The sequence below is a fragment of the Sparus aurata genome, chromosome 6, assembly GCF_900880675.1.
Source record: "Sparus aurata chromosome 6, fSpaAur1.1, whole genome shotgun sequence".
In the NCBI taxonomy this organism is placed as follows: domain Eukaryota; kingdom Metazoa; phylum Chordata; class Actinopteri; order Spariformes; family Sparidae; genus Sparus; species Sparus aurata.
The window spans coordinates 410,995-436,563 of NC_044192.1; the positions used below are offsets into that span (position 1 = coordinate 410,995).

Here is a 25,569-nt window from a genome sequence, read left to right on the forward strand (position 1 = left end):
TGTGTGTGTGTGTGTGGTGTGAGTGCGTCCGAGGGTGTGTGTGTGTGTGTGGTGTGTGTGTGTGTGTGTGTGTGTGTGTGTGTGTGTGTGAGTGTGTGTGTGTGTGTGTGTGTGTGTGGGAGCTCTCAGAGTGTTGACTGGAGCTGCTGGTGTGTTTCAGGGTAACGTGGTTCTGTGGAAGCCCAGTGACACGGCCATGTCTGCCAGCTACCTTGTCTACAGAGTCCTGAGAGAGAGCGGTCTGCCCCCAAACATCGTCCAGTTCCTCCCGGCCGACGGTCCGGTGTTCGGAGACGCCGTCACCTCCTCTCCGCACCTGGCAGGCGTCAACTTCACCGGCAGCGTCCCGTAAGGACGTTTCTTTAACACGAGTTTGGTTTCAGATGAGGACGCTGGTTCCACCGACACCCTGCGGTCTCTGTGTTCAGTGTGCTTCAGTCCTGGAAGATACAAACAAGTCACTGATGTTTCAGCACAGCCGGGGCTAGTGGATTATGTTGTTCATGTAACGACTCATGGTAAACTAAATAGTTATAAGACCATAAAACCAAAAGACAAACTAAACAGAATCATAATTTATAATATTTAACTAATTTCTCAACAAGAGAAACATGAACAGATGTTTAATCTTCAGTGTCCACATGTAGAAATATTAACATCTTTATCTTCGTTGCTCCTGTTCTCACTTTTTGTCACGTGACTCCTGCAAACGCACCAAAACAGCAGACGTGTACCTGGTTCTGTAGTTCACTGTGCTGCACCTGCGTCAGTCTGCAGGCCGTCCGTCAGTTCAGTAACACAGCTTGTGACTGAAACTGTCGCCATGGCTTTGAATTAAGACAAAACATGTAACTTAATCTGATGTGATCAGGTAAAGTGACTTTTATATTAGTTTTAATTAGATTTTATATTTAGTTGTGTTTGTTGTTGTTGCTGCAGGTGAGACGACCACACGTCTCCTCACCTGCTGCTGTTCACTGTGTCTTTAAACAACTTTGCAGCACCACACGAGTCATTAAAACTAATAAGTGTATTCTGGAAGTCTTTGTCTTGTAGAGGAGACGGTTCAGTGAGCCGTCACTGCCTGCAGCTCGTGTTGCAGCTCGTGTATTAACGTAGAACTCTGACTCTGTTTCTGCAGGACGTTCAAGCGTCTGTGGAAGCAGGTGGCCCAGAACCTGGACACCTACAAGAACTTTCCTCGGATAGCAGGAGGTGAGCAGAAACATGGATGGGTCGTACACTCAGCTCAGCCTCCACCAGGAGGGTCACATGACACACAAACACCATCATCATCAACACGTGATGTGTGTGTTGATCTACGTTTTAAAATCAGTTTTCTGTCACCTGGTCACATTTTCAGAGTGCGGAGGGAAGAATTTCCACTTTGTCCACAAGTCTGCGGACGTTGAGAGCGTGGTGAAGGGGACGATCCGCTCAGCGTTCGAGTACGGTGGTCAGAAGTGTTCGGCCTGCTCCAGGATGTACGTCCCAGACAGCATGTGGCCGCGGATCAGACAGGAGCTGCTGGACATCCACAAACACATCACAGTGGGAGACGTGAGTCCGTTAAGTGCTGCTGCCAGCAGACGTTATCTTCATTACTGATGAGGCTGCACTTTATTTTCTCACTTATTCTTTAAGTGACGTTATGAAAGGCTCAGAGTGACGTCTCCACAGGCGGTCCAAAACAACAAGACACTTTGTGAAGTGTCACATGTGAGACGGACGGTGACTGAAACAGTCGATTATGAAAAAGCTGCAGATGAATCTTCTGATCATCTATTTGTTGATTAATCGACTCTTACTGTGAGCTAGTGAGCAAACACCCGATGCTAACAATGCTAACGACGTAAACAGTGCTGCTGTGAAGACGTCACATGACCTGCTGAAGGCAGACAGACTGAGGACGGCGTGTCTGATGTTGATAATGTTTCTTCTCCTCCTGCAGCCGGTGGAAGACTTCAGCACCTTTTTCTCAGCTGTGATCGATGACAAGGTGAGTCCACGTCCTCTCTGAGATCCTCCTGATGTCTCCTGTGTGGTACTGACTGTGTGTCCTCATCCGTCTCCTAAAGTCGTTCACTCGGATCAAGAAGTGGCTCGACCACGCCAAGTCCTCGCCTAATCTGAAAGTCATCGCCGGTGGGAACTGCGACGACAGGAAGGGATACTTTGTGGAGCCGACCATCGTGGAGACGTCGGACCCTCAGGACGCCATCATGAGCGAGGTACAGCCCGTCTGTCCTGACTCTTCTGCAGTCAGACCTCCTGCTTCACGTCACATGAGCTCAAACTGAACTCATCTCTGACAGTAAACAACATTTACTCACACAATAATCTTTGTGTTGTCACATTCCAACTCTCCGTGCGCTCTGTGTTTGGCAGGAGATCTTCGGGCCGGTTCTGTCGGTGTACGTTTATCCTGAGAAGGACTACAAGGAGGTGCTGCAGCTGATCGACAACACGTCTCCGTACGCGCTCACAGGAGCTGTGTACGCTCAGGACAAGTACGACTCATTCACTCACTGTTTGTTTCTCCTGAGGCCGGCCTCGTTGTTAAAGAGTTTATGACACGTCTATAAGTTCAGCTCACATGTTGCATGGGAAGACTTTACTGGATATTTACTGGTTTTATTTATTTATTTAAATTATTATTTAACTGTTATTTTACCAGGAATGTGGAGTCCTGGCTCCACTGAGAAGACTTCAGACAGAGTGCATGCTAACACTGTTAGCTCAGCAGCTACAGTAAAGACTCCAGATTATTAAATGTGTAAATGACGTATTCTCGGATCAGTTTTGGATCTCGGGGGTTCTGGAGACGTGGATCACAGCAGACCAGCTGTAAGTTTGACACATGAGGTTTGTTTGTTGCAGGAATGTGATCCAGGAGGCAGCTAAAGTTTTGAGGAACGCTGCAGGAAACTACTACGTCAACGATAAATCCACCGGCTCCATCGTCGCTCAGCAGCCGTTCGGCGGCGCCAGAGCTTCAGGTAGGATCTGGTTCTCCTCGTCTGACTGCAGCGGATTGTTGATTGTTGCAGGTCGTTTCAGTGTCTCCTCTTCACCCAGGAACCAACGACAAGCCCGGCGGTCCACACTACGTCCTGAGATGGACGTCGCCGCAGGTGGTGAAGGAGACCCATGTCCCCCTCCAAGACTGGCGGTACCCCTACATGGGCTGAGTCCAGTACTGCAGCCTGCTGGTCCAATCAGAGCCCTCTGTCCCTCCATCAGCTGATTCTCCAATCACCAACAACTCATCGGGCTCCTGAGAAATGAATCTGACCCGTCTGTTTGCACTGAATCTGGACCTGAATGAATGAATGAATGTATGTGAGGAAATGAGTGATGAAGTCTTCCATCCATGAAAGCGGCGCTGACGAGCCGCGCTGATCGTTTCTGAAAGTTCATTGATCCTGGAGATGATCAGAGTCATCCGGAGACAAACTGCTGATGTTCAACATCAAAGGTTTTATTCTGCTTTTAAATTAATCAAATTCCAGCTCAATTAGTTGATTAATCAAAATAATCTGCAACAATTTCCATTATCAATTAATAATGAGTCATATTTTTAATCTGGATAGTAAAATTAACTGGTTCCATTAATACTTTCCTCCTTTTCTTCTCCTGTAATGAAGAACTGGAATCTGTGAGCAGTCTGACTGTGAATTAATACCTGCTAGATGATCAATAATGGAAGTGATCGCTGGTTGCAGCCCCACGTTAAATACAAACCCTGTTTTAGGTCAATGTGAGGACGAAGTGTCCCTCTGAGTGTGTTACTGCTCCGAACCGTCCAAAGATTAGTTTATCAATGAAACAAGTTATTGATGAGAGAAGTTTTCTGTAGCGACGCTGGCGTGTTGGAGGACGCCGTCACTCGTCTCGTCAGTCAAACTGTCGTTAACACACGAGCTGCTGGCGCGTCACGTGTTTCTGATGACGTCCACTGTGACTTCAGTCTCTGCTGGTTTGTCTTCCATCAGTTTTAGACGGAGTGTGTTTTAGTTTTTTAATCGTTTGCCGTCCTCAAACAGAAACAACTGACTTATTATATTTTCAGACCGTGCCTGCCTTAGAAACTCTGTACATTCAGATAGTTAATTTTTGACAAATAAATATTAAATTATTAATATCACATCTGTGTTTTTGTGTTTCTTGGCTCTGTTATTTCTACTGACTTCAGACCAGCTGCTGACATATTCAGCGATCAATAAACTGAAGGTAGAGTAATCTATTACCTCACCAGTCCAGTATTCATCCTACAGTGAGCGTGTTGTTGAGATCAATACACTCTGACTGTTGGATCATTTATTGGCACATGAACACATGCACACACACTCTGAAGACGTGAACAGCTGGTTATTGATCGATCGGACAAACACGCTTCTTCTTCCTTCGTCTTCCTGCAGGACAGAAACTTTACATGTTACTAAAAACTCAAAGTAAATCCTGAGCTTGTTGGTGTTGGGGGGGTGAAATCAGCTGATCTCTGGATAAACAGTGACGTTACCATGCCAACCCACACACGCTGCCTCCAGGCCAGATGATGGCGCTGTTTCATCACGTCATCATGTGACGTCGGCGTCACAACAACATCTGTTCAGTTGATTGGAGCAAACATACAAACTAAAGCAATATCTTGAATTGAATGTGTGTATATTGTATTAATTAGACTCAATATGTTACATTTGATAAAACATTTTGTGCCGAAGACAAACTCGTATCGGCTCTGAGTGATCAATGAAGCAGTGGATCGATTGATTTCAGATGTTCTGTCCTTCAGTTAATCTGTTAAGATTCTCTGAGTCTGTTTATATTTGTCATTAATGATCCCTCATTAATCAAATAACACCAGATCACGTGACACCAGATCAATATGACGTCATCCTTCTAATAAAGCTCGTCATCTTTACACATTTATAAACTTTCACCACATTTAAATCATCGAGTCGAGTTTTCTTGTTCTTGTGTGTTTAAATATACTCCAGTCCTGTTTTTGTTTTCGCGTTTCGCCAAACGACGAAACATATTTTGTACCAACTGGCTCTCCGTAGTGAGAGGCGTTGACAAGCAGCAGCAGCAGCAGAAGAAGAAGAAGACTGTTGTGGTAGAAATTAGACTTTTCAGTCACGACATTTTATCTGAATCACACGGAACAAAGCGGATCCCGGGCGGGTTCTGCTGGAGGAGAGGCTCGTTGGAACAGAAGGAAGCGGTGGGTGCTGCTGTCAGCTAGCTGTTAGCTGTTAGCTGCTAGCTGATGCTTAGCAAAGAGTCTGTTTGTGTCACTGAGCCGTTAGCCAGCTAGCTAACACTGACATGTCTGAAACTGCAGAGCTGTGGATGCTGTCAGCTGTAGCGGGTGTGTGTGTGAATGTAACTGACCCGGCAGAGAGTTCAGGTAACGTGTTTTATATAAAACAGCTGGTTTTAGTGGAGAAGTTAGCTCACGGTAGCTAGTTAGCTAGCACGACATACAGACATGGTTTGATTCGGCTTCTCTGACTGAAACATGAAGCAGACTGTTAATTAAACTGCTGCACAATATTGACCCGAGCTGGAGGAAGTATGCGGATACTTTGCTCAGGTAAAGGTAGAAATACAGGCTTCAGAATCCTGCGTTGATGTAAGGAGAGTATGATTATCACTTCATGTAGTTGAAACAGTCGGTCATTGTTTCCCGTTATGGTTTACAGAGTCATTGATCATGGTTTGATTATAGATCCATAAATAATATTTGTTCCTTCCTGTGTGTCCTCAGCAGGTGAGCCAGGTGAGCCGGTGAGCCAGGTGACTCCAGTCTGACAGAATGAGCTCTAAAGGAGGCAGCACCGCTCTGACCCGCCGCAACTACAGACTGGCTTCAGACACAGACAAGCCCAGAGCCACAGGTACAGTCACCTGTGTACAGTCACCTGTGTACAGCCACCTGTGTACAGTCACCTGTGTACAGTCACCTGTGTACAGTCATCTGTGTACATTCACCTGTGTACAGCCACCTGTGTACAGTCACCTGTGTACAGTCATCTGTGTACAGTCACCTGTGTACATTCACCTGTGTACAGTCACCTGTGTACAGTCACCTGTGTACAGCCACCTGTGTACAGTCACCTGTGTACAGTCACCTGTGTACAGTCACCTGTGTACAGTCACCTGTGTACATTCACCTGTGTACAGCCACCTGTGTACAGTCACCTGTGTACATTCACCTGTGTACAGTCACCTGTGTACATTCACCTGTGTACAGCCACCTGTGTACAGTCACCTGTGTACAGTCACCTGTGTACAGTCACCTGTGTACAGTCACCTGTGTACAGTCATCTGTGTACATTCACCTGTGTACAGCCACCTGTGTACATTCACCTGTGTACAGTCACCTGTGTACAGCCACCTGTGTACAGTCACCTGTGTACAGTCACCTGTGTACAGTCACCAGTGTACAGTCACCTGTGTACATTCACCTGTGGATAGTCACCTGTGTACAGCCACCTGTGTACAGTCACCTGTGTACAGTCACCAGTGTACAGTCACCTGTGTACATTCACCTGTGGATAGTCACCTGTGTACAGTCATCTGTGTACAGCCACCTGTGTACAGTCACCTGTGTACAGTCACCTGTGTACAGTCACCTGTGTATATAACTCTGTACAGTACTGTGTATACTGTAGTTTGTGTGCAGGTGACACTTTGTCAAACACAAGTTATTGTTGTTGTTTGGAACCTTTAATGGTTCAGAGTTCGTCCGTTGAGCTCTTCTGTTCACAGGTGTGATGTCACTGTGATGTCACAGATGTCTCCAACAGTGAAGTGTTCTGTGACTGTTGTTCTGTTCTGGCTGATGTAACAGCTGCAGCAGACGATGATGTTCCAGTGATCAGATCAGCTGATCGTCACCTGATCCATGTTTCAGCTGATATTCTACAAACTCATGGAACAAAACATCACATTGTGTATTTGATGTAAACATTCAGGTTCAGACAACTGAAGTCTGTCTCCTTCTGTCAGATCCTGTGTTACTGACTGATTACTGATGTCTGTCTGTGTCTCTGTGTCTCTGTCAGGTATAGTGAATGAGAAGCTGCTGAGTGACTTCCTGCACCATGTGTTCCCCTCCACCAAACAGGGACCGGCTCTGGCGTCGCTCAGGTAACATCTTCATTGATTACGGAGTTAGCAGAGCAGCGTTAGCATTGCTGTCGGTCAGAGACGTTTCTGTGATATTTAGTCTGAACTGTGTCGAGGACAAAAAGTCCAAATGGAAACACAGCGAGCTGAACGAGTGTAACTGGGACTGTGGCAGCAGCAGCGTCGCAGCCACATGCTGGTTTCAAGGTTTACTGTGGTATTAAAATCAGTTATTGTTCTGTTTACACTGAGTTATCAGAAAATATGTATTTATGGATATCAAGGTTCAAGTCTGTCAGGATTGGAACATTATCTGTAGAGTTCAGGTGAGGACATGTTGTGAAATAATGAAATATATATAAAAATAAATATATATTCTGTTCTTATTCCTTTATGGGTCGCTGTTCCTGAGGATGATAGTATAATATTAATAACTTGAAGTCGGAATTTTCTCTGATGTCATCATACTGTGAAGTTTGTTCATGGCCAACCAGTCTTCCCTCAGTCTAGAAGTCAGTGGGTTTGTCAGTTAAGAGTCTGAAATAAGGTGTGTGGTTACACCTGACTGAACATATTCACACGTTTTGTTCTCCCACATAAAATCATCATTAACGTCCCACAGTTTAATCCTGAAGCTCTTCATGTGTTAAAAGCAGTTAGCGGTTGCTAACGAGTGTCTGAATGAGACTACAGAGGTTGTCGGGGACATTAAACGTCCTCACAGCGAACACGGAGACTCATCTACTCACTAGTCCGTCTTTACAGCCACTTTAGTTACACACTGTTCTAACTCTGACTTTACAACTTGTACATTGATCAGTTTATAGAAAACCTGGATAGTAATTGTGCAGTAAGACTCTTAGTGGTGGAGACGTTTCAGTCATGTGACCGTGATGTCGTCTGTTTGTAGCCTAGCATTAGCTTCTTACTGCTACACAGTTAATTTAGCTTCAAACATCACAGAGTGGAGTTCATCTGTGGAGATTATCTGGATCAACAGAACCTGGACGGATCAGAACCTTGTGTTTGACACAGAGATTATGTTCTGTAATCCAGAATCCAGTTCAATAATCCCACAGAGGAACCAGAGAGATGCTAACTGCAGTTAGCTACAGACACGCGTCACCTGCAGCTCTGATAGATGGATTTACCTTCATGCTCCCCTGAGGATGAACCTCTCTGACCTCCGGTGCCACCGTGAGGTTTGAGTGAAACGAGTCCGAAGAACAAAATGTGTTTGATTTGAGAAACAGGAGATGAAGTGGTGATAATAATAACTCAGTCACAGCTGTGTGTGTGTGTGTGTGTGTGTGTGTGTCTATGTATAGAGGTAACATGAATCGGTCTGGTTTAAGAAAACTGAAATACTAGTCCAGGTCAGGGTACAACACACACACACACACACACACACACACACACACAGCAGGTTGTCTCCTTCAGCTCTCACAGTGTAAACATGTTAAATATAGCCTCACTCACTGAACAGTCGGAGCTCAGATCAGCTGAAGGTTCAGAAAGACTTCTTATAATTATAATTTAGTATAATATTTGTCCACGGAGATCAGAGATGACATCATCAAGTCTGCATCAGACCAAATGTCCTGAAGCCAATGAGAAACTAGGCAACAACATCAAATCTATGGTAGGAGGGATCGTAGCTCCTGATGTGTTTGAATGATGACTGTAAACATGTAGTAAAGATGCTCAGCTGGACTCTGGACTCAGTAAATCCTGGTGTTGGTTTAAGTTCTGTTGCACCAACAGCAGTTTAAACCTATGAGCCAGTGTTGACTCTAATCAGGGGTAGACAATAAGGGAAATTTGAAGATCACTGGCCCAGGAATCGATCCCCATAATAATGAAAAAGAACAATTTGATTTAACAACATTTACTTTAATACTGCAGTACTGAGGTCAAAACGTGCAAATACATCAATCAGAAGTGCAAACAGAGCTGCATTACTCAGGCACAATCACTTCTCCTGCCTGTATTCATCATGAATATAAAAAACTAGCTACTATAATTTCTATAAAGCAAGTGTTTATCATTAGATTATTAAAACAATTGTATCATAATAATTCCAAGTTATTAATAATAATATATAACAATAATAATTCAAACGCCGATCCACAGTGTGTCACAAATGGGACACATGTGCTTGCAGATCTGCGTTTTCAAGCCTCCGTAGTTACACAGCATGCGTTATCATACACTTCTGTTCATAAACTTCAACTTTTCTCTAACTTACTTGTCTGCACAGGTGGGCATCGCCCTGCATAGTTCGCAATACACCTCATGCTTTTCCTCGTCACATCCCAGCCAGTTCCAGCGGTCTCTCCACTGAGGCTGGAACGTTCTTGCCCTTTTCTTTTCATAATTCCTGTCATTCTCTCTCAACTCCTCTGGAACCTTTCTTTTCTTTTCTTTTAGTTTTTTGCCCGGCGTTTGGCCGGGTACTGGGGGTTTTAGAAACATTACTGATGTCGGGAACAGAAACTCCGTGTCAACAGTCAGCAGCAGTGAGCAAGCGGTACGCGTTACGCGGGAAAGAGCGGGCTGTGCAGGTGGTGTGTTTACGTCCCAGGGAGAGCACAGCGCTGGCTGTCTTTGATCGGGATCACGTAACACTATGTGTTAGCGGTAATAACCGAGACAATTCACAATTTTGGCCAGGACTCCCTTGAAAAAGAGGTTCTTAATCTCAACGGGATTTCTCCTGGATAAATAAAGGTTAAAAAAAAACACAATTAACAATTTCACAGAAGTCATTGCAGAACACAGTACCATGGGGATTTAATGTGAAATTAGATTTTATTTAATGTTTTTTACCAAATATATTTTTTTTCACGGCATATTTTTCACTGGCCCGACCGGGCCAGTGCTTGGAGCGTTCTGGTGGCCCGGACGGTTTTAAAAGTAAGTCCGGGCGAGCGGGCCATTTATATTGTCGACCCCTGGTCTAAACTTAGACTGGAGCAGGTTTAACTTCTAACATCACTATTTTTAAATGAACTGAACTGATGATCAATCTGTGCTAACTAAGCTACGCTAATTTAGTGAAACACACACTAAGTTTGTCAGACTTGTGTCACAATAACGTGTTTATTATGAAGCAGCAGCTTCAGGAAACGTTGTTTTCAGCAGCAGGAAGTGAAGTCGACTGCTGAAGCAGCTCAAACAGACGTGACGTCACCACAGTGTGAGTTAATGAGATGTCAGCAGGTCCTCCCGCTGTTATCAAAGGTCCTGAAAGAACGCAAACTGATTTTATTTCCATGTTGATTGTAATTGGTGCAGCATTTACACACTGATCAGGCTCTGTTAGCTTTGGTGGCAGAGCAGAGATTGTTTTAGAGCTCTGCTTTAAATCTGATTACTCATTTTAAATCCAGTTCTGCTGATTACTCTGATCAGAGCTCCTCTTACATTAAATCAGTCGTTGTGTCTTTAGAGCTTCCTGGATGTTCAGGACACATTTCAGCCCAACACACACACACCAGTCAGTGACATGACAAGACAGTAATCAGAGTACAGCTCAGGACTGAAGAGGCTCAATCTGACCTGCTGTCAGTTTACTGCTGCGTCACATTCATGTGTTGTGTTGTTAGTGTGTGTGTCACCTGCAGCAGTGACCACACCTGAACTACAGCAGAGGACCGTTTGCAGAAAAGAGCTGAGAAATATCAAGAAACACAACAAACGATGAGTGATGTCATTTCCTGTTTCCTCCTTCACAGGAAACCTCTGGGCTTCCAGGACCTCAGTGCTCACCTGGAGAGACTGTTGTCAGAGGGAGACAGTGAGGACAGCAGAGGTACGCACGCACGCACGCACACACGCGCACACACACACGCACACACACGCACGCACGCACGCACACACACACACACACACACACACACACGCACACAGAGCTTCATCAGCTTCTTGTTGTTGAACTGTTCTCAGATCAGCCTGTTGAAGGTCGTCTTGGTCCGCAGCCGGTCGTCCTCGATCACACCAGCGGCTTCGAAGGACTTCTGTTTGTGGACGATGATCTGCTCGGGGTGAGACGACTGTTGTACATTATTACACCTTCATCAGAACGCCTGCGAGCATCGAGCGACTGCAGCTCGTCACTGCTGACAGTCTGTGGAGATCTGAGTTGAACACAGAGAGAAACGTTGAACATGTGATTGTGAGTCTGATAATCAGACGTCACCAAGTCCATTCTAAAATGATTCTTAAAAAAAAGATCTTTCAGTTTTGTCACCAAGACAACGTGACGGCAGCTGGTTCAACTTTTCTTTTGAGGTTAAGATGGTCAGACAACTCTTGTAACCATAGCAACAGCACCTGTCCCGCCTGGTTTTGTGTTTTAATGATTTTTAACGAGTCTCCGACTTCTATTGATTTTACTGTGATTGATTTCAGGTGATCGGCCACAGCAACTTCAGCTCCATCAGAGCCACCACGTGTGTGTACAAAGGTAAAACAGCTTCCATCATGTTCTGTCTCATGTGGTGTCGTAGAACCGGACCGAGCCTGTGGGTTCTGTGAACACGTGTTTATATCCTGCACACAGACTCATGGTGACATCAATTTGATCTCCTGCTGTGAGTCAGCTGTTACACCTGAACCTGTTGTAGAGATAGAAATGAGGTCATCATAGCAGCAGGTACATTCAGTACAAATGCAATCAAATATAACATGTAGAAGCAATCAGAAACTATAAAGTACGATAGACAATACAATGCTCAAGTTGTTAGGAAATTAAATAAAATGCTGAGGTAAGTGGAGAATAAGGTGCAGATTAATGCACAGATGATAATATAAAGCACATGATGTGTTGTGATGTGTGTTATGTGTTGTGAGGTCTGACGGCAGCAGAATGATTTCTGAGTCGTTCCTTCAGCAGAAGGTTGAATCAGTCTGATGCTGCAGCTGCTCTTTAGCTCGTCCACAGTTTTGTGGAGGCTGAGAGACTTTGTTCATGATCGCCAGCAGTTTCACCAGCATCCGGTCCTCCTCCTCCTCCTCCTCCTCCTCCTCCACCTCCTCCAGGGTGACAAGCTCAGAGCTGACAACAGACTTCATTATGAGTTCTAATGAGGACCAGTTATCAAACGAGGTGATCTGGTGTGACGAAGCTGTGGTGGGAAACATCTGACAGACGGTCTGAGACACTGCTGCTGCTGTTTTACTGCGTAATGTCCCTTTAAATCCAGAATAAAGACGACCTGTCTCTCTCTGCAGGGAAGTGGGCCTACGAGGTGCTGATCTCCTCCCAGGGCCTGATGCAGATCGGCTGGTGTACTCTCAACTGTCGCTTCAACCAGGAGGTACACACACACACACACACATATACACACACACACACACACACACACACACACACACACACACACACACACTACACCTAACAACAAAGGCTGCTAAGGCTCGAACATTGCTGATTTTCAAGAAGCCCAAATAAAAAAGAATTTGTCAGAAGCAGTGAATCACTCTGTGTGTGTGTGTGTGTGTGTGTGTGTGTGTGTGTGTGTGTGTGTGTCAGGAGGGTGTGGGTGACACTCCGGACTCTTACGCCTACGATGGAAACAGAGTGAGGAAGTGGAACGTAACGACCACAAACTACGGAAAGGTGAGAGAGTCTGACAGGTGACAGGTGACACAACACTCACCTGTCAGAGAAACATTAAGAACAATAATGTATATTTTTGTGTGTTTAACAATCACAACATAAAGTTTTCATTCGCAGTAACTGAATGAGTCAAACAGTCGTCACGGTCCCGTTACCAATCCAGTAGCTACGATGGCCCTCAGGGACAAGAAACTCATTCTCTAGATATGGACTTGTTTAAAACATCGCTGAGTATTTCTACTAACTGAAGTGATGAGGTGAAGATGTATTTACTTATTAGTCTATAAAGCTAAGTTATAACTATATAACTATAAATAAGGCTCATACAGAGGAGTGAGCTGTGAGTTTATTAACTGTGTGATGAGCAGACGTCATGCTGAGTCCGTCCCATCGCTCACAGCTCTGAATATCTCAGTTATCAGGTTAAGACAGTAGATTTACACGGTCCCACAGGGAAACCGTTCGTCGTGAACAGCTTATAGAACTGCAGAAGTCACTCTGTCTGTGACTCTGACACAAGTCATTACACTTCAGGGGCGTCTGTAGTCATGCTGATGGTTGTAGAAACAGACTGCAGAGCAGTAATGTAGAGCGGTAATGTAGAGCATTAATGTGTAGAGCATTAATGTGTAGAGCATTAATGTAGAGCAGTAATGTGTAGAGCAGTAATGTGGAGCAGTAATGTAGAGCATTAATGTGTAGAGCATTAATGTGGAGCAGTAATGTGCAGAGCAGTAATGTGTAGAGCATTAATGTGAAGAGCATTAATGTGGAGCAGTAATGTGTAGAGCATTAATGTAGAGCATTAATGTAGAGCAGTAATGTGAAGAGCAGTAATGTGAAGAGCATTAATGTGTAGAGCAGTAATGTGTAGAGCAGTAATGTGTAGAGCAGTAATGTGAAGAGCATTAATGTGGAGCAGTAATGTGTAGAGCAGTAATGTAGAGCAGTAATGTGTAGAGCAGTAATGTGAAGAGCAGTAATGTGAAGAGCATTAATGTGAAGAGCAGTAATGTGTAGAGCATTATGTAGAGCAGTAATGTGTAGAGCAGTAATGTGTAGAGCAGTAATGTGTAGAGCATTAATGTGAAGAGCAGTAATGTGAAGAGCATTAATGTGAAGAGCATTAATGTGAAGCATTAATGTGGAGCAGTAATGTGTAGAGCATTAATGTGTAGAGCAGTAATGTGTAGAGCATTAATGTAGAGCAGTAATGTGTAGAGCAGTAATGTGTAGAGCATTAATGTGAAGAGCAGTAATGTGAAGAGCAGTAATGTGAAGAGCATTAATGTGGAGCAGTAATGTGTAGAGCAATAATGTGTAGAGCATTAATGTGGAGCAGTAATGTGTAGAGCATTAATGTAGAGCATTAATGTAGAGCATTAATGTAGAGCAGTAATGTGAAGAGCATTAATGTGTAGAGCAGTAATGTGTAGAGCATTAATGTAGAGCAGTAATGTGTAGAGCATTAATGTAGAGCAGTAATGTGTAGAGCAGTAATGTGTAGAGCATTAATGTGAAGAGCATTAATGTGGAGCAGTAATGTGTAGAGCAATAATGTGTAGAGCAGTAATGTGAAGAGCATTAATGTGGAGCAGTAATGTGTAGAGCATTAATGTAGAGCAGTAATGTGAAGAGCATTAATGTGTAGAGCAGTAATGTGTAGAGCATTAATGTAGAGCAGTAATGTGTAGAGCATTAATGTAGAGCAGTAATGTGAAGAGCATTAATGTGTAGAGCAGTAATGTGTAGAGCATTAATGTAGAGCAGTAATGTGTAGAGCAGTAATGTGGAGCAGTAATGTGGAGCATTAATGTGAAGAGCATTAATGTGTAGAGCATTAATGTAGAGCATGAATGTGTAGAGCAGTAATGTAGAGCATGAATGTGTAGAGCATGAATGTGTAGAGCAGTAATGTGTAGAGCAGTAATGTGTAGAGCATTAATGTGTAGAGCATTAATGTAGAGCAGTAATGTGTAGAGCATTAATGTAGAGCAGTAATGTGTAGAGCAGTAATGTGGAGCATTAATGTGGGGCATTAATGTGAAGAGCAGTAATGTGGAGCATTAATGTGAAGAGCATTAATGTGTAGAGCATTAATGTAGAGCAGTAATGTAGAGCAGTAATGTGTAGAGCATTAATGTGTAGAGCATTAATGTAGAGCAGTAATGTGTAGAGCATTAATGTGTAGAGCATTAATGTAGAGCAGTAATGTGAAGAGCAGTAATGTAGAGCATGAATGTGTAGAGCAGTAATGTGTAGAGCATTAGTGTAGAGCATTAATGTAGAGCATTAATGTGTAGAGCATTAATGTGTAGAGCAGTAATGTGTAGAGCATTAATGTAGAGCAGTAATGTGTAGAGCATTAATGTAGAGCAGTAATGTGTAGAGCAGTAATGTGGACCATTAATTTGGCGCATTAATGTGAAGAGCATTAATGTGTAGAGCATTAATGTAGAGCATGAATGTGTAGAGCAGTAATGTGTAGAGCATTAATGTGTAGAGCATTAATGTAGAGCAGTAATGTGTAGAGCAGTAATGTGTAGAGCATTAATGTGTAGAGCATTAATGTAGAGTAGTAATGTGAAGAGCATTAATGTGTAGAGCATTAATGTAGAGCAGTAATGTGTAGAGCAGTAATGTGTAGAGCAGTAATGTAGAGCAGTAATGTGTAGAGCAGTAATGTGTAGAGCATTAATGTAGAGCAGTATTGTGAAGAGCATTAATGTAGAGCAGTAATGTGAAGAGCATGAATGTGTAGAGCAGTAATGTGTAGAGCATTAATGTAGAGCAGTATTGTGAAGAGCATTAATGTAGAGCAGTAATGTGAAGAGCATGAATGTGTAGAGCACTAATGTAGAGCATTAATGTGTAGAGCAGTAATGTATAGAGCAGTAATGTAGAGCAGTAATGTGTATAGCATTAATGTGTAGAGCATTAATGTAGAGCAGCAATGTGTAGAGCATTAATGTAGTGCAGTAATGTGAAGAGCAGTAATGTGTAGAGCATTAATGTAGAGCAGTAATGTGTAGAGCAGTAATGTGTAGAGCATTAATGTGTAGAGCATTAATGTAAAGCAGTAATGTGAAGAGCAGTAATGTGTAGAGCATTAATGTAGAGCAGTAATGTGAAGAGCATTAATGTAGAGCAGTAATGTAGAGCAGTCATGTGTAGAGCAGTAATGTGGAGCAGTAATGTGTAGAGCATTAATGTGGAGCAGTAATGTAGAGCATTAATGTGAAGAGCAGTAACGTAGAGCAGTAACGTGGAGCATTAATGTGTAGAGCAGTAATGTAGAGCAGTAATGTAGAGCATGAATGTGTAGAGCATGAATGTGTAGAGCATTAACGTAGAGCATTAACGTAGAGCAGTAATGTGTAGAGCATTAAAGTAGAGCATGAATGTGTAGAGCATGAATGTGTAGAGCATGAATGTGTAGAGCATTAATGTAGAGCAGTAATGTGGAGCAGTAATGCAGAGCATTAATGTAGAGCAGTAATGTGTAGAGCAGTAATGTAGAGCAGTAATCTGTAGAGCAGTAATGTAGAGCAGTAATGTGTAGAGCATGAATGTAGAGCACTATTGTGGAGCAGTAATGAGTAGAGCAGTAATGTAGAGCATTAATGTGTAGAGCAGTAATGTCGAGCATGAATGTGTAGAGCATTAATGTAGAGCACTGATGTGGAGCAGTAATGAGTAGAGCAGTAATGAGTAGAGCAGTAATGTGAAGAGCAGTAATGAGTAGAGCAGTAATGTAGAGCATTAATGTGTAGAGCATTAATGTGTAGAGCATTAATGTAGAGCATTAATGTAGAGCAGTAATGTGGAGCAGTAATGTAGAGCAGTAATGTGTAGAGTAGTAATGTGTAGAGCAGTAATGTGGAGCAGTAATGTAGAGCAGTAATGTAGAGCATTAAAGTGGAGCAGTAATGTAGAGCATTAATGTGGAGCAGTAATGTAGAGCAGTAATGTAGAGCAGTAATGTAGAGCAGTAATGTGTAGAGCAGTAATGTAGAGCAGTAATGTGTAGAGCAGTAATGTGTAGAGCATTAATGTAGAGCAGTAATGTGAAGCATTAATGTAGAGCAGTAATGTAGAGCAGTAGTGTGTAGAGCAGTAATCAGGCGGGTTGACTGAAGGTGTCCAGATGTAACCAGTGTTCAGCTGGACCAGTGTCACTGGTGATGACCTGAAACCTGCTGATGCTGACAGCTTTGTGTTTCCTCAGTCGTGGGCGGCCGGAGACATCGTCAGCTGTCTGATTGACCTGGACGAGGGAACCATCACCTTCTGCTTGTGAGTGAATGAACTCAGTCAGATCCATTTTCAGTGTTTCTGTGCATCAGCTCAGTGAACATAATGATAATACACTATATTTATAGAGCACCTTTAGTGTTAGAGTTTATAAAGTGACAAACTAAAGCAGGAAACTCATAAAGAACAACATGAAGACAGAACAGAAGACGAACAAACAAAGTTTTTACAACTAGAAGCAACAAAAGACAGAAAACGGGAAACATCACAGAAGATGTAAAGCAAGAGACAAATAAAAGTATGCACTTGTATGTTCGTATCTTTAGCACTCAAATCACAACACTTATGAATATAAAGAATCTTTGACAAATAGCAGTTATGATCCTCAGATGACGGCTTGACAACTGTTTCTATATTTCTTTTGACTCCATCGACGGTGATGTCGTGCTTTCTCTCTTATGACAAATGTACTTATTGTAAGTCGCTTTGGACAAAAGCATCTGCTGAATGTAAATGTAAATGTAATGTAATGTGTGTGTCCTCAGGAACGGCCAGTCTCTGGGCACGGCGTTCACCAACATTAAGATGGGTCCGGGCGTGGCTTACTTTCCTGCCATCAGTCTCTCCTTCAAAGAGTCGGTGGCTTTTAACTTCGGCAGCAGACCTCTCAGATATCCTTCAGTGTGCCACACACACACACACACACACAGCGGCACGCGCACACACACACACACACACACACACACACACAGCGGCACACACACACACACACACAGCGGCACTCACACACACACACACACACACACAGCGGCACGCACACACAGACACTCTCCACAGTCTGTCTCAGGACGAGATGGAAAGAATAATGATCATTTAAAACAAAGTAAACAGCTGATCCACACACTTCATCACACAGACACAAAGTGATTAATAATAAATAAACGTCTGTAAATAAGAACAGAAAATGTATAAAGACTTTAATCAGTAAACTTCCAGGAGCAGCTCAGCTAAACTCAGATGTCTCCATGCAGCTCGTCTGCCGTGATCACAACCTGATCTGAGACCAGATTTACACCCCGGACGTGCAGGCGGTGCACGCTAACGCTGTTAGCTTCACAGCTACGGGGAAGATTTCATATAAAAGTCTGATGTCGAACACAAACAGCTGATCAAAAGAAACACAGCAGAAAACTGATGAATGGTTTAAATCAGACACAACAAAGCCAAACAGAAATCTGATGACAACATGAACAGGAGCTGAAGTTTGGTTTCTACAGTTTGATTTGGACTTTTGTTGAATTCACTTGAACACATTAATGGTTTGTTCTTTTAAAAGCTTCAGTTCAAAGTCCAGAAACCAAATGTGATCTGGTCACAACCAAGTTCCTCCAGAATTATGCTTTAAATGTGATCCTTGTTTGGGTTTTGTTGTGTGGAGACCATTTAACCAGACTCCATTCATTAATCGTGCGTTTTTAGGATCCTTTGTTGAATGTTACTTACTGACAGCAGGTGGAACATTAAATATGAGCTGAATGGAGACATCAGATGTTTTAAATCAAGTCTCAGCTACTTCAGCTGTCTGACTTTATATCCTCAGGAGGAGGAGAGGAGGACTTTATATCCTCAGGAGGAGGAGAGGAGGACTTTATATCCTTAGGAGGAGGAGAGGAGGACTTTATATCCTCAGGAGGAGGAGAGGAGGACTTTATATCCTCAGGAGGAGAGGAGGACTTTATATCATCAGGAGGAGGAGAGGAGGACTTTATATCATCAGGAGGAGAGGAGGACTTTATATCATCAGGAGGAGGAGAGGAGGACTTTATATCATCAGGAGGAGGAGAGGAGGACTTTATATCCTCAGGAGGAGGAGAGGAGGACTTTATATCCTCAGGAGGAGGAGAGGATGACTTTATATCCTCAGGAGGAGGAGAGGAGGACTTTATATCCTCAGGAGGAGGAGAGGAGGACTTTATATCCTCAGGAGGAGGAGAGGATGACTTTATATCCTCAGGAGGAGGAGAGGAGGACTTTATATCATCAGGAGGAGGAGAGGAGGACTTTATATCATCAGGAGGAGAGGAGGACTTTATATCATCAGGAGGAGGAGAGGATGACTTTATATCCTCAGGAGGAGGAGAGGATGACTTTATATCATCAGGAGGAGGAGAGGATGACTTTATATCATCAGGAGGAGGAGAGGAGGACTTTATATCCTCAGGAGGAGGAGAGGAGGACTTTATATCCTCAGGAGGAGGAGAGGAGGACTTTATATCCTCAGGAGGAGGAGAGGAGGACTTTATATCATCAGGAGGAGAGGAGGACTTTATATCATCAGGAGGAGGAGAGGAGGACTTTATATCCTCAGGAGGAGGAGAGGAGGACTTTATATCCTCAGGAGGAGGAGAGGAGGACTGAGGTTACACATTTAGTTTTTCGTCCCCTCGTCCTTGTTCTGACGACAGTGTTTGTCTTTAACCTGAGTGTCTCACGTACCCTGTGGACGGATACCTGCCCCTCCAGAACCCTCCGACTGCAGACCTGATCAAAGCTCACAAACTGCTGGGCTACATGAAGAACGTCCTCGGCACCTCCATCGACACGCAGGTACGACCAGCTGACAGGTCAAATCATTTCTGTTCCAGATTGAACTCATTGAACAACAGGAGTCTTTATCTGGACGCCCTGTGATAGATGAAGGAACTTCCTGTTGTCAGTGAGTCCCATGATGAGTCCCATGATGAGGTCATGATGAGGTCATGATGAGGTCATGATGAGGTCATGATGTCTGTTTGTTGTGTTCCTGAAGACACCTGCTTGTGTTTGTGTGGTGTGCAGGAGGAGAAGCTGGTGGACAGAGACGTTGCTGTGTGGAGGCTTCATGGAGACGCCACCGTCCTCATCACGCTGGCTCACATCTTCAACCACTTCGCTCCTCTCATGGTGACGCCGCCTCCTCTCTTTGTGTTGTGTGTCAGATAATATCTGGTTTTTTTATATAAAGTCAGAAGTGCAAGAATCTGTGGACGTAAACATTTCAGGGGAGAAGTTAACTAACTCCCAGGATGCATTCTGACATGAAATGTCCACTCAGTGACTCTTGACATGGTGTCAGCTGTTCTCTAACAGTCACATGATGCTGAGAATGACACAGCTGAAAAAACTGATTTCACAATCTGCAGATAATTAAATTCATTCAGCAGCTGAGGATCATGGGTAATGTAGGAAACAGAATCAAACAGGCAACGTACACCTGATGGTGGTCCTGAGCGTGGAGAACTGGAGAACAGGCAGCTGGTTCTGATAACTGTGTGTGTTCGGCACCACCTGGTGGTCAGAAGGAGAACTGCCACAGAACCACACTGACATCTAAGAGCTCAAAGTACCAACAGTCCGACTCCAGGAGACGTGTGGATGGTGTCAGAACATTCTTAAGAAAAGTACTCGAGTACAAGTTACTAGATATTTAATTACATTTATTACTCAGATATTTCTAAAGTACCAGTAAAAGTAAATTCTGTATTTATTTCTGATTATTTCACTGTAAGTTTTTAAAAAACTGGATACATTAAATTAGATACATTTAAAAATGTCAGAAGTAACTAGAGAGTAAAGTAATCAAATTAATGTAGCGGAGTCGAAGTATGAGGTGAAATACAACTACCTCAGAATTAAGCACAGTATTTGAGTAAATGTACTTAGTTACATTTCAACACTGCAGTTTCAGAGAATCAGTATTAAAGATTTTCTGTGTGTGTGTGTGTGTGTGTGTGTGTGTGTGTGTGTGTGTGTGTGTGTGTGTGTGTGCGCAGTGTAAGGTGTACCTGGTGGAGGACGTGCTGATGAACTTCCTGTTGGGGATACTGGAGGGAGGAGGTTCAGTGGACGAACACCCGCTGATCCAACAACTACTGGACCTGTTCTGGCTGCTGATGGAGGTACACACACACACACACACACAGACACACACAGACACACACACAGACACACACACACACACACACACACACACACACACACACACACACACACCTGACCTGTCTCTGTCTGTCTGTCTGTGTGCAGGACTATGAGGTGAACGAGTGTCTGAAGCAGCTGATGATGTCACTGTTGAGGGCGTACCGTTTCTCCCCCATCATCCCTGACCTGGGCTTCCAGGTGAGACACACACCTGTCTGTCTGTCTGTCTGTCAGCTTCTTGTCTCTGCAGACCAGCGACCCGTCTGAGCTCTGATGTGTCTGTGTTTCAGATCCACTACCTGCGTCTGACCACGGCCATCCTGCATCATGAGAAGTCCAGGAAGTACCTGCTCAACAACGTCTTATATCCTTCTGTCAGTCCGACCCGTGAGCTGATGTTCTGATGTAACTCATGAGATTCTCTGAATATTGTCCTGAACACAGCTTCACGTTTGACGTTCTGCGTTCAGTCGTGTTTTTCTACATCAAGACTCCTCTGAGGGTGAAGGAGGCGGGGCTAGAGGAGCTCATCCTGACCACCTGGTGGCCAACGCACTTTGACAAGGAGGTGAGCTCGTTGATGTGCTGTTTCCACAGAAGGTGAATTATAATCTGATGGAGCCGTCAGGCGAGTACGAACAAAAGACTTCTGCAGATTAACATCGGTTCACTCATCTCCAGTCGGGCTGAACGCCTGGTTCTTTATTTTAGGCTCCAGATAAACTGATAAACAGCATCACAACAGAGAGCTGTAGTCCTAAAACACAGAAATCAGTTAGCATGTTAGCATGTTAGCACTTCCTGTCCCCTTGTCTCAAAGTCTGTGAGTGTGTTGAATGTGTTTTCAGTTTGGAGTCTGAAATAAGGTGTGTGGTTACAAGCTGAATGTATTTAAGACATAAAATCATCATTAACGTCCCACAGTTTAATCCTGAAGCTCTTCATGTGTTAAAAACAGTTAGCGGTTGCTAACGAGTGTCTGAATGAGACTACAGAGGTTGTCGGGGACATTAAACGTCCTCACAGCGAACACGGAGACTCATCTACTCACTAGTCCGTCTTTACAGCCACTTTAGTTACACACTGTTCTAACTCTGACTTTACAACTTGTACATTGATCAGTTTATAGAAAACCTGGATAGTAATTGTGCAGTAAGACTCTTAGTGGTGGTGACGTTTCAGTCATGTGACCGTGATGTCGTCTGTTTGTAGCCTAACATTAGCTTCTTACTGCTACACAGTTAATTTAGCTTCACACATCACAGAGTGGATCAACAGAACCTGGACGGATCAGAACCTTGTGTAGACACAGATTATCTGTAATAATCCAGAATATCAATAATCAGTAATCCCACAGAGGAACCAGAGTGACATGAAATAATTCCTGAATAAATTTAAATGGATTATTTTAATTAAATGATAAGTTCAGGTTGTTGGTGTTTATCTTCCATCAAGGTTAATTATTAAAATGAATTCCTCGTCGGTTCTTCTGTGTTCTCGTGAGAACGTTTGTTCTTTACTGAATTTGTGGCATTTATGGATTTTTTAGTGTTTTTATATGTTGAATGATTTCTAGTTATAATTCAGCATCTTACAGTCTAATTCTGCTGCAGGGTTAGGGTTAGCACATCAGCACATCCAGAAAGTGAAGCAGTCAGACAGATGTGGTGGAGTGAAGCGTGGAGACGGAGGAGAGATTAACATGAGCACTGACTGATTATTGATTCATTATTGACCTGACTGCAGGTTTGACTTTGATGTATTTTGCCGTCAGGGGAAAGACGAGCGCGAGCCTGCAGATGAAAGTGCAGACGAGCGACTGAGGCGGCGGGCGTACGAGAGAGGCTGCCAGAGGCTGAAGAAGAGGATCGAAGGTCAGACACTCTGCTTCTGTTTCACAGGAGGCTGAGTCCACATCGTGTGATTTCATTCATCAAGTCTCTCAGTGAATGTGTGTAGTTGTTAAACAGCTGCTGCCAGTTTGACCTGATTTACAGTCACAGATATAATGAATGAAAAGAGTTACTGTGGCTCGTTGTAGTCTCGTGGATGATGTGAAACGTTTCCTGACTCTGTTCTCCTCAGTGGTGGAGGAGCTGCAGGTTCAGATCCTCAAGCTGCTGCTGAACAACAAGGACAAATCTACGGTACGTACAGCTGATCCAGGTGTGAGTGTTTGTGTCCGATCAGATCTGATGTCCATGCGTCTGTCGTCCTCCTGCGTCACTGATCTTTACGTCTCCGACTGATTTCACAGCGTTAATCTTATGTAGTGTCATTGTCTGTCTGTGTGCTGCTGTTGTGCCCTGATGTCTCCTCTGTGGATACATGAAGGACACTCTTTAAATAACAAGTAAACTTGTCACAACCGCCCGCAAGGGAAAGAGAAGCACCATAAACACTGATGGTGATGGTAAAAGCGACTGTTGAACCAAAGATGATAAACAGAAGTTACCATCAAACCTTCAAATAAACCAAATATGAAAGTAAAGCCTCTCTGTCTGCTGAACCTCGTGAGTCTGATGTCAAAATGGGGGAAAAGGTTCAGAATCAGATTTGACCGGCTCACATTTACCACCATGAACTGACCAACGCAGCAGCAGCTCAGCTGCGAGTCCTCGGCACACTGAAGTCCTCCTGGAGCAGAACAACATTACCATACATATGTTCTGATACCTCCTGCAGTCTTGTTAATGCTGGTGAGCTTGTTGGTTCAGTGTGTGTGTCGTCAGCTGATGGGACGTCTCTCTGCACTGTAGCGTGTTATTGTCTGCGCCTGGTTGGACTCCGTCTGATTAAATGCTGATTTGAAAAGTGAATCAACAGTTCTGTGTCTGGCTTCAGTTCTCTCCACGCTACACTGACAGAGTTCATTAAGGAACTGTAGTCTCATCGTATCTGCTGCAAGTCTCATTAATGTTGGTCGGAGTCAACGACAGTAACGAGCTTCTTCCGGCCTCAGTGTCTCCTCTCAGCTCACACCGTGTCTGAAATACTTCATTATACTGTTTCCAGGTCAGCTAATCGCTGCTGTGTTTGTGTTTCAGGGCGAAGCCTCTCGATACATTTTCCTCAATAAGTTCAGGAAGTTTCTCCAAGAAAACGCCAGCAACAGAGGGGTAAGAAGAGACGAGCCGGTGTCGATCCAGTCAGCGTCCAGCTGCTCAGCTGTCAGTCAGACAGCAGGTCACATCTGTTAACTCATCATCTGTGCTCTTCATATAATAAGTGTTCTAGTTAATAATGACCTCATGAGATGCTTCATAAACATGAGTGCTGGTAAAATCTTATAATCTATAACTAAACAGGTTTATTATTCTTATCAATGTTAATTAGCATCTAATAAGGACTTAAAACAAGGTGATTACACAAGAGGAAGAAGAGAATCAGCTGATTGATCGATGATGAAAATAACTGACATCTTCAGCTCTGATCATGTTTGTAGTCAGGTGTTACAGAGGGAGGCATGTTGGACAGGTGAGACGAGGTGTCCTTCACACCTGGAGTTCAGAATAAATCCTCAGTGTTACAGAAGAACACAAACACATTAAACACCCAGAGATTCTTCCTCGTGTGTGTTTTCTCCCAGAATCTAACGTGTGTGTTGTGTGTGTTGAGCAGCACCCCACAGCTCTGTGTCCTCCAGAGTACATGGTGTGTTTCCTCCACCGCCTCATCACGGCTGTGAGGGCCAGCTGGGACGACAGCAACAGGAAGAGTCCCGGCAGCGTCAGCAGTGAAGGTGACACCAAAACTTAAACACCTGAGAATCACTGATGAGGTTAAAAACACTGACGCAGCGCTTAATCCAAGGTTTTCATTGTCAGCACAGGTGTGATGATCTGATGTTCAGCTTCACCTGCTGTCTTCTGTCTCTTTACCTTGACTTGCTGCTTTCTTCTTCTCTGACTCTTTTTGTTGTCTCAAACCCTCCTGTATCTGTTTACTGCATCTGTCCTGACTCTCACTGTGATCGTCCTCCAGAGGCCTACGTCCCTCCTCAGCTCTTCTACAACGGGAAGGTGGACTACTTCGACCTGCAGAGACTGGGCGGGCTGCTGTCTCACCTGAAGAAGACACTCAAAGGTAAGTTTGACTGTTTTAAAGAGGTTCAAACAGGAAGTTACATCTCCATCAGTTCAGTGAAGAAACACAGCAGCCTGGTGTGTTTAGAACCAGCGGGAGGGAGAAACTTTTTTTTGTTGTTTTTCTGATTTAAAACAATTCCAAGCTACTTTAGTTGTTCAGGAGAATTATTCACTTTGGATGAACTGTCCCTTTAATTCTTCACACTCTGGGGAACTGTGCTCTCTCATCAGTACCTGCCCCTCGATGACATCATTGTCTCTGATGTCCATCCTGAATAAACGTCCATTATTCAGTTATAGATCAGAGATAAACATCATCATGGTCTGCTCTGTCGGCTTCAGTCGGTCTGATTTGACCTTTTCTTCTCCGTATGTGCAGAGAAATAGAAACTGAAATGTGTTTTTAATAAGATGAATATCTGTTTTGCAGATGACTTGGCCAGTAAAGCCAACATCATCATCGACCCTGCAGAGATCCAGGCCACATCCATGGACGACCTGGATGAG

General features: G+C 43.8%; 2 protein-coding genes across 2 annotated transcripts in view; both read left to right on the top strand.

Annotated features, from left to right (window-relative positions):
- The window catches only part of aldh4a1 (aldehyde dehydrogenase 4 family, member A1), an 8,636-nt gene extending 4,489 nt beyond the window's left edge, over positions 1 to 4,147 (top strand). Inside the window, exons 2-9 of the mRNA XM_030418857.1 lie at positions 115 to 348; positions 1,142 to 1,215; positions 1,364 to 1,560; positions 1,952 to 1,999; positions 2,079 to 2,231; positions 2,389 to 2,510; positions 2,881 to 2,999; positions 3,079 to 4,147. Coding sequence (XP_030274717.1) covers positions 115 to 348; positions 1,142 to 1,215; positions 1,364 to 1,560; positions 1,952 to 1,999; positions 2,079 to 2,231; positions 2,389 to 2,510; positions 2,881 to 2,999; positions 3,079 to 3,191 — 1,060 coding nt within the window. The 3' untranslated portion in view covers positions 3,192 to 4,147. The remainder of the gene's footprint in view (positions 1 to 114; positions 349 to 1,141; positions 1,216 to 1,363; positions 1,561 to 1,951; positions 2,000 to 2,078; positions 2,232 to 2,388; positions 2,511 to 2,880; positions 3,000 to 3,078) is intronic.
- An 890-nt stretch (positions 4,148 to 5,037) lies between these two features.
- rnf123 (ring finger protein 123) overlaps positions 5,038 to 25,569 on the top strand; it is an 83,228-nt gene continuing 62,696 nt past the window's right edge. Inside the window, exons 1-22 of the mRNA XM_030418888.1 lie at positions 5,038 to 5,227; positions 5,777 to 5,903; positions 7,074 to 7,158; positions 10,875 to 10,951; positions 11,086 to 11,183; positions 11,551 to 11,605; positions 12,373 to 12,458; positions 12,674 to 12,760; positions 16,989 to 17,056; positions 17,560 to 17,685; positions 19,507 to 19,621; positions 19,853 to 19,957; positions 20,827 to 20,952; positions 21,080 to 21,172; positions 21,265 to 21,338; positions 21,425 to 21,542; positions 22,749 to 22,848; positions 23,060 to 23,121; positions 24,022 to 24,093; positions 24,596 to 24,716; positions 24,959 to 25,060; positions 25,493 to 25,567. Coding sequence (XP_030274748.1) covers positions 5,822 to 5,903; positions 7,074 to 7,158; positions 10,875 to 10,951; positions 11,086 to 11,183; positions 11,551 to 11,605; positions 12,373 to 12,458; positions 12,674 to 12,760; positions 16,989 to 17,056; positions 17,560 to 17,685; positions 19,507 to 19,621; positions 19,853 to 19,957; positions 20,827 to 20,952; positions 21,080 to 21,172; positions 21,265 to 21,338; positions 21,425 to 21,542; positions 22,749 to 22,848; positions 23,060 to 23,121; positions 24,022 to 24,093; positions 24,596 to 24,716; positions 24,959 to 25,060; positions 25,493 to 25,567 — 1,927 coding nt within the window. The 5' untranslated portion in view covers positions 5,038 to 5,227; positions 5,777 to 5,821. The remainder of the gene's footprint in view (positions 5,228 to 5,776; positions 5,904 to 7,073; positions 7,159 to 10,874; positions 10,952 to 11,085; positions 11,184 to 11,550; positions 11,606 to 12,372; positions 12,459 to 12,673; positions 12,761 to 16,988; positions 17,057 to 17,559; positions 17,686 to 19,506; positions 19,622 to 19,852; positions 19,958 to 20,826; positions 20,953 to 21,079; positions 21,173 to 21,264; positions 21,339 to 21,424; positions 21,543 to 22,748; positions 22,849 to 23,059; positions 23,122 to 24,021; positions 24,094 to 24,595; positions 24,717 to 24,958; positions 25,061 to 25,492; positions 25,568 to 25,569) is intronic.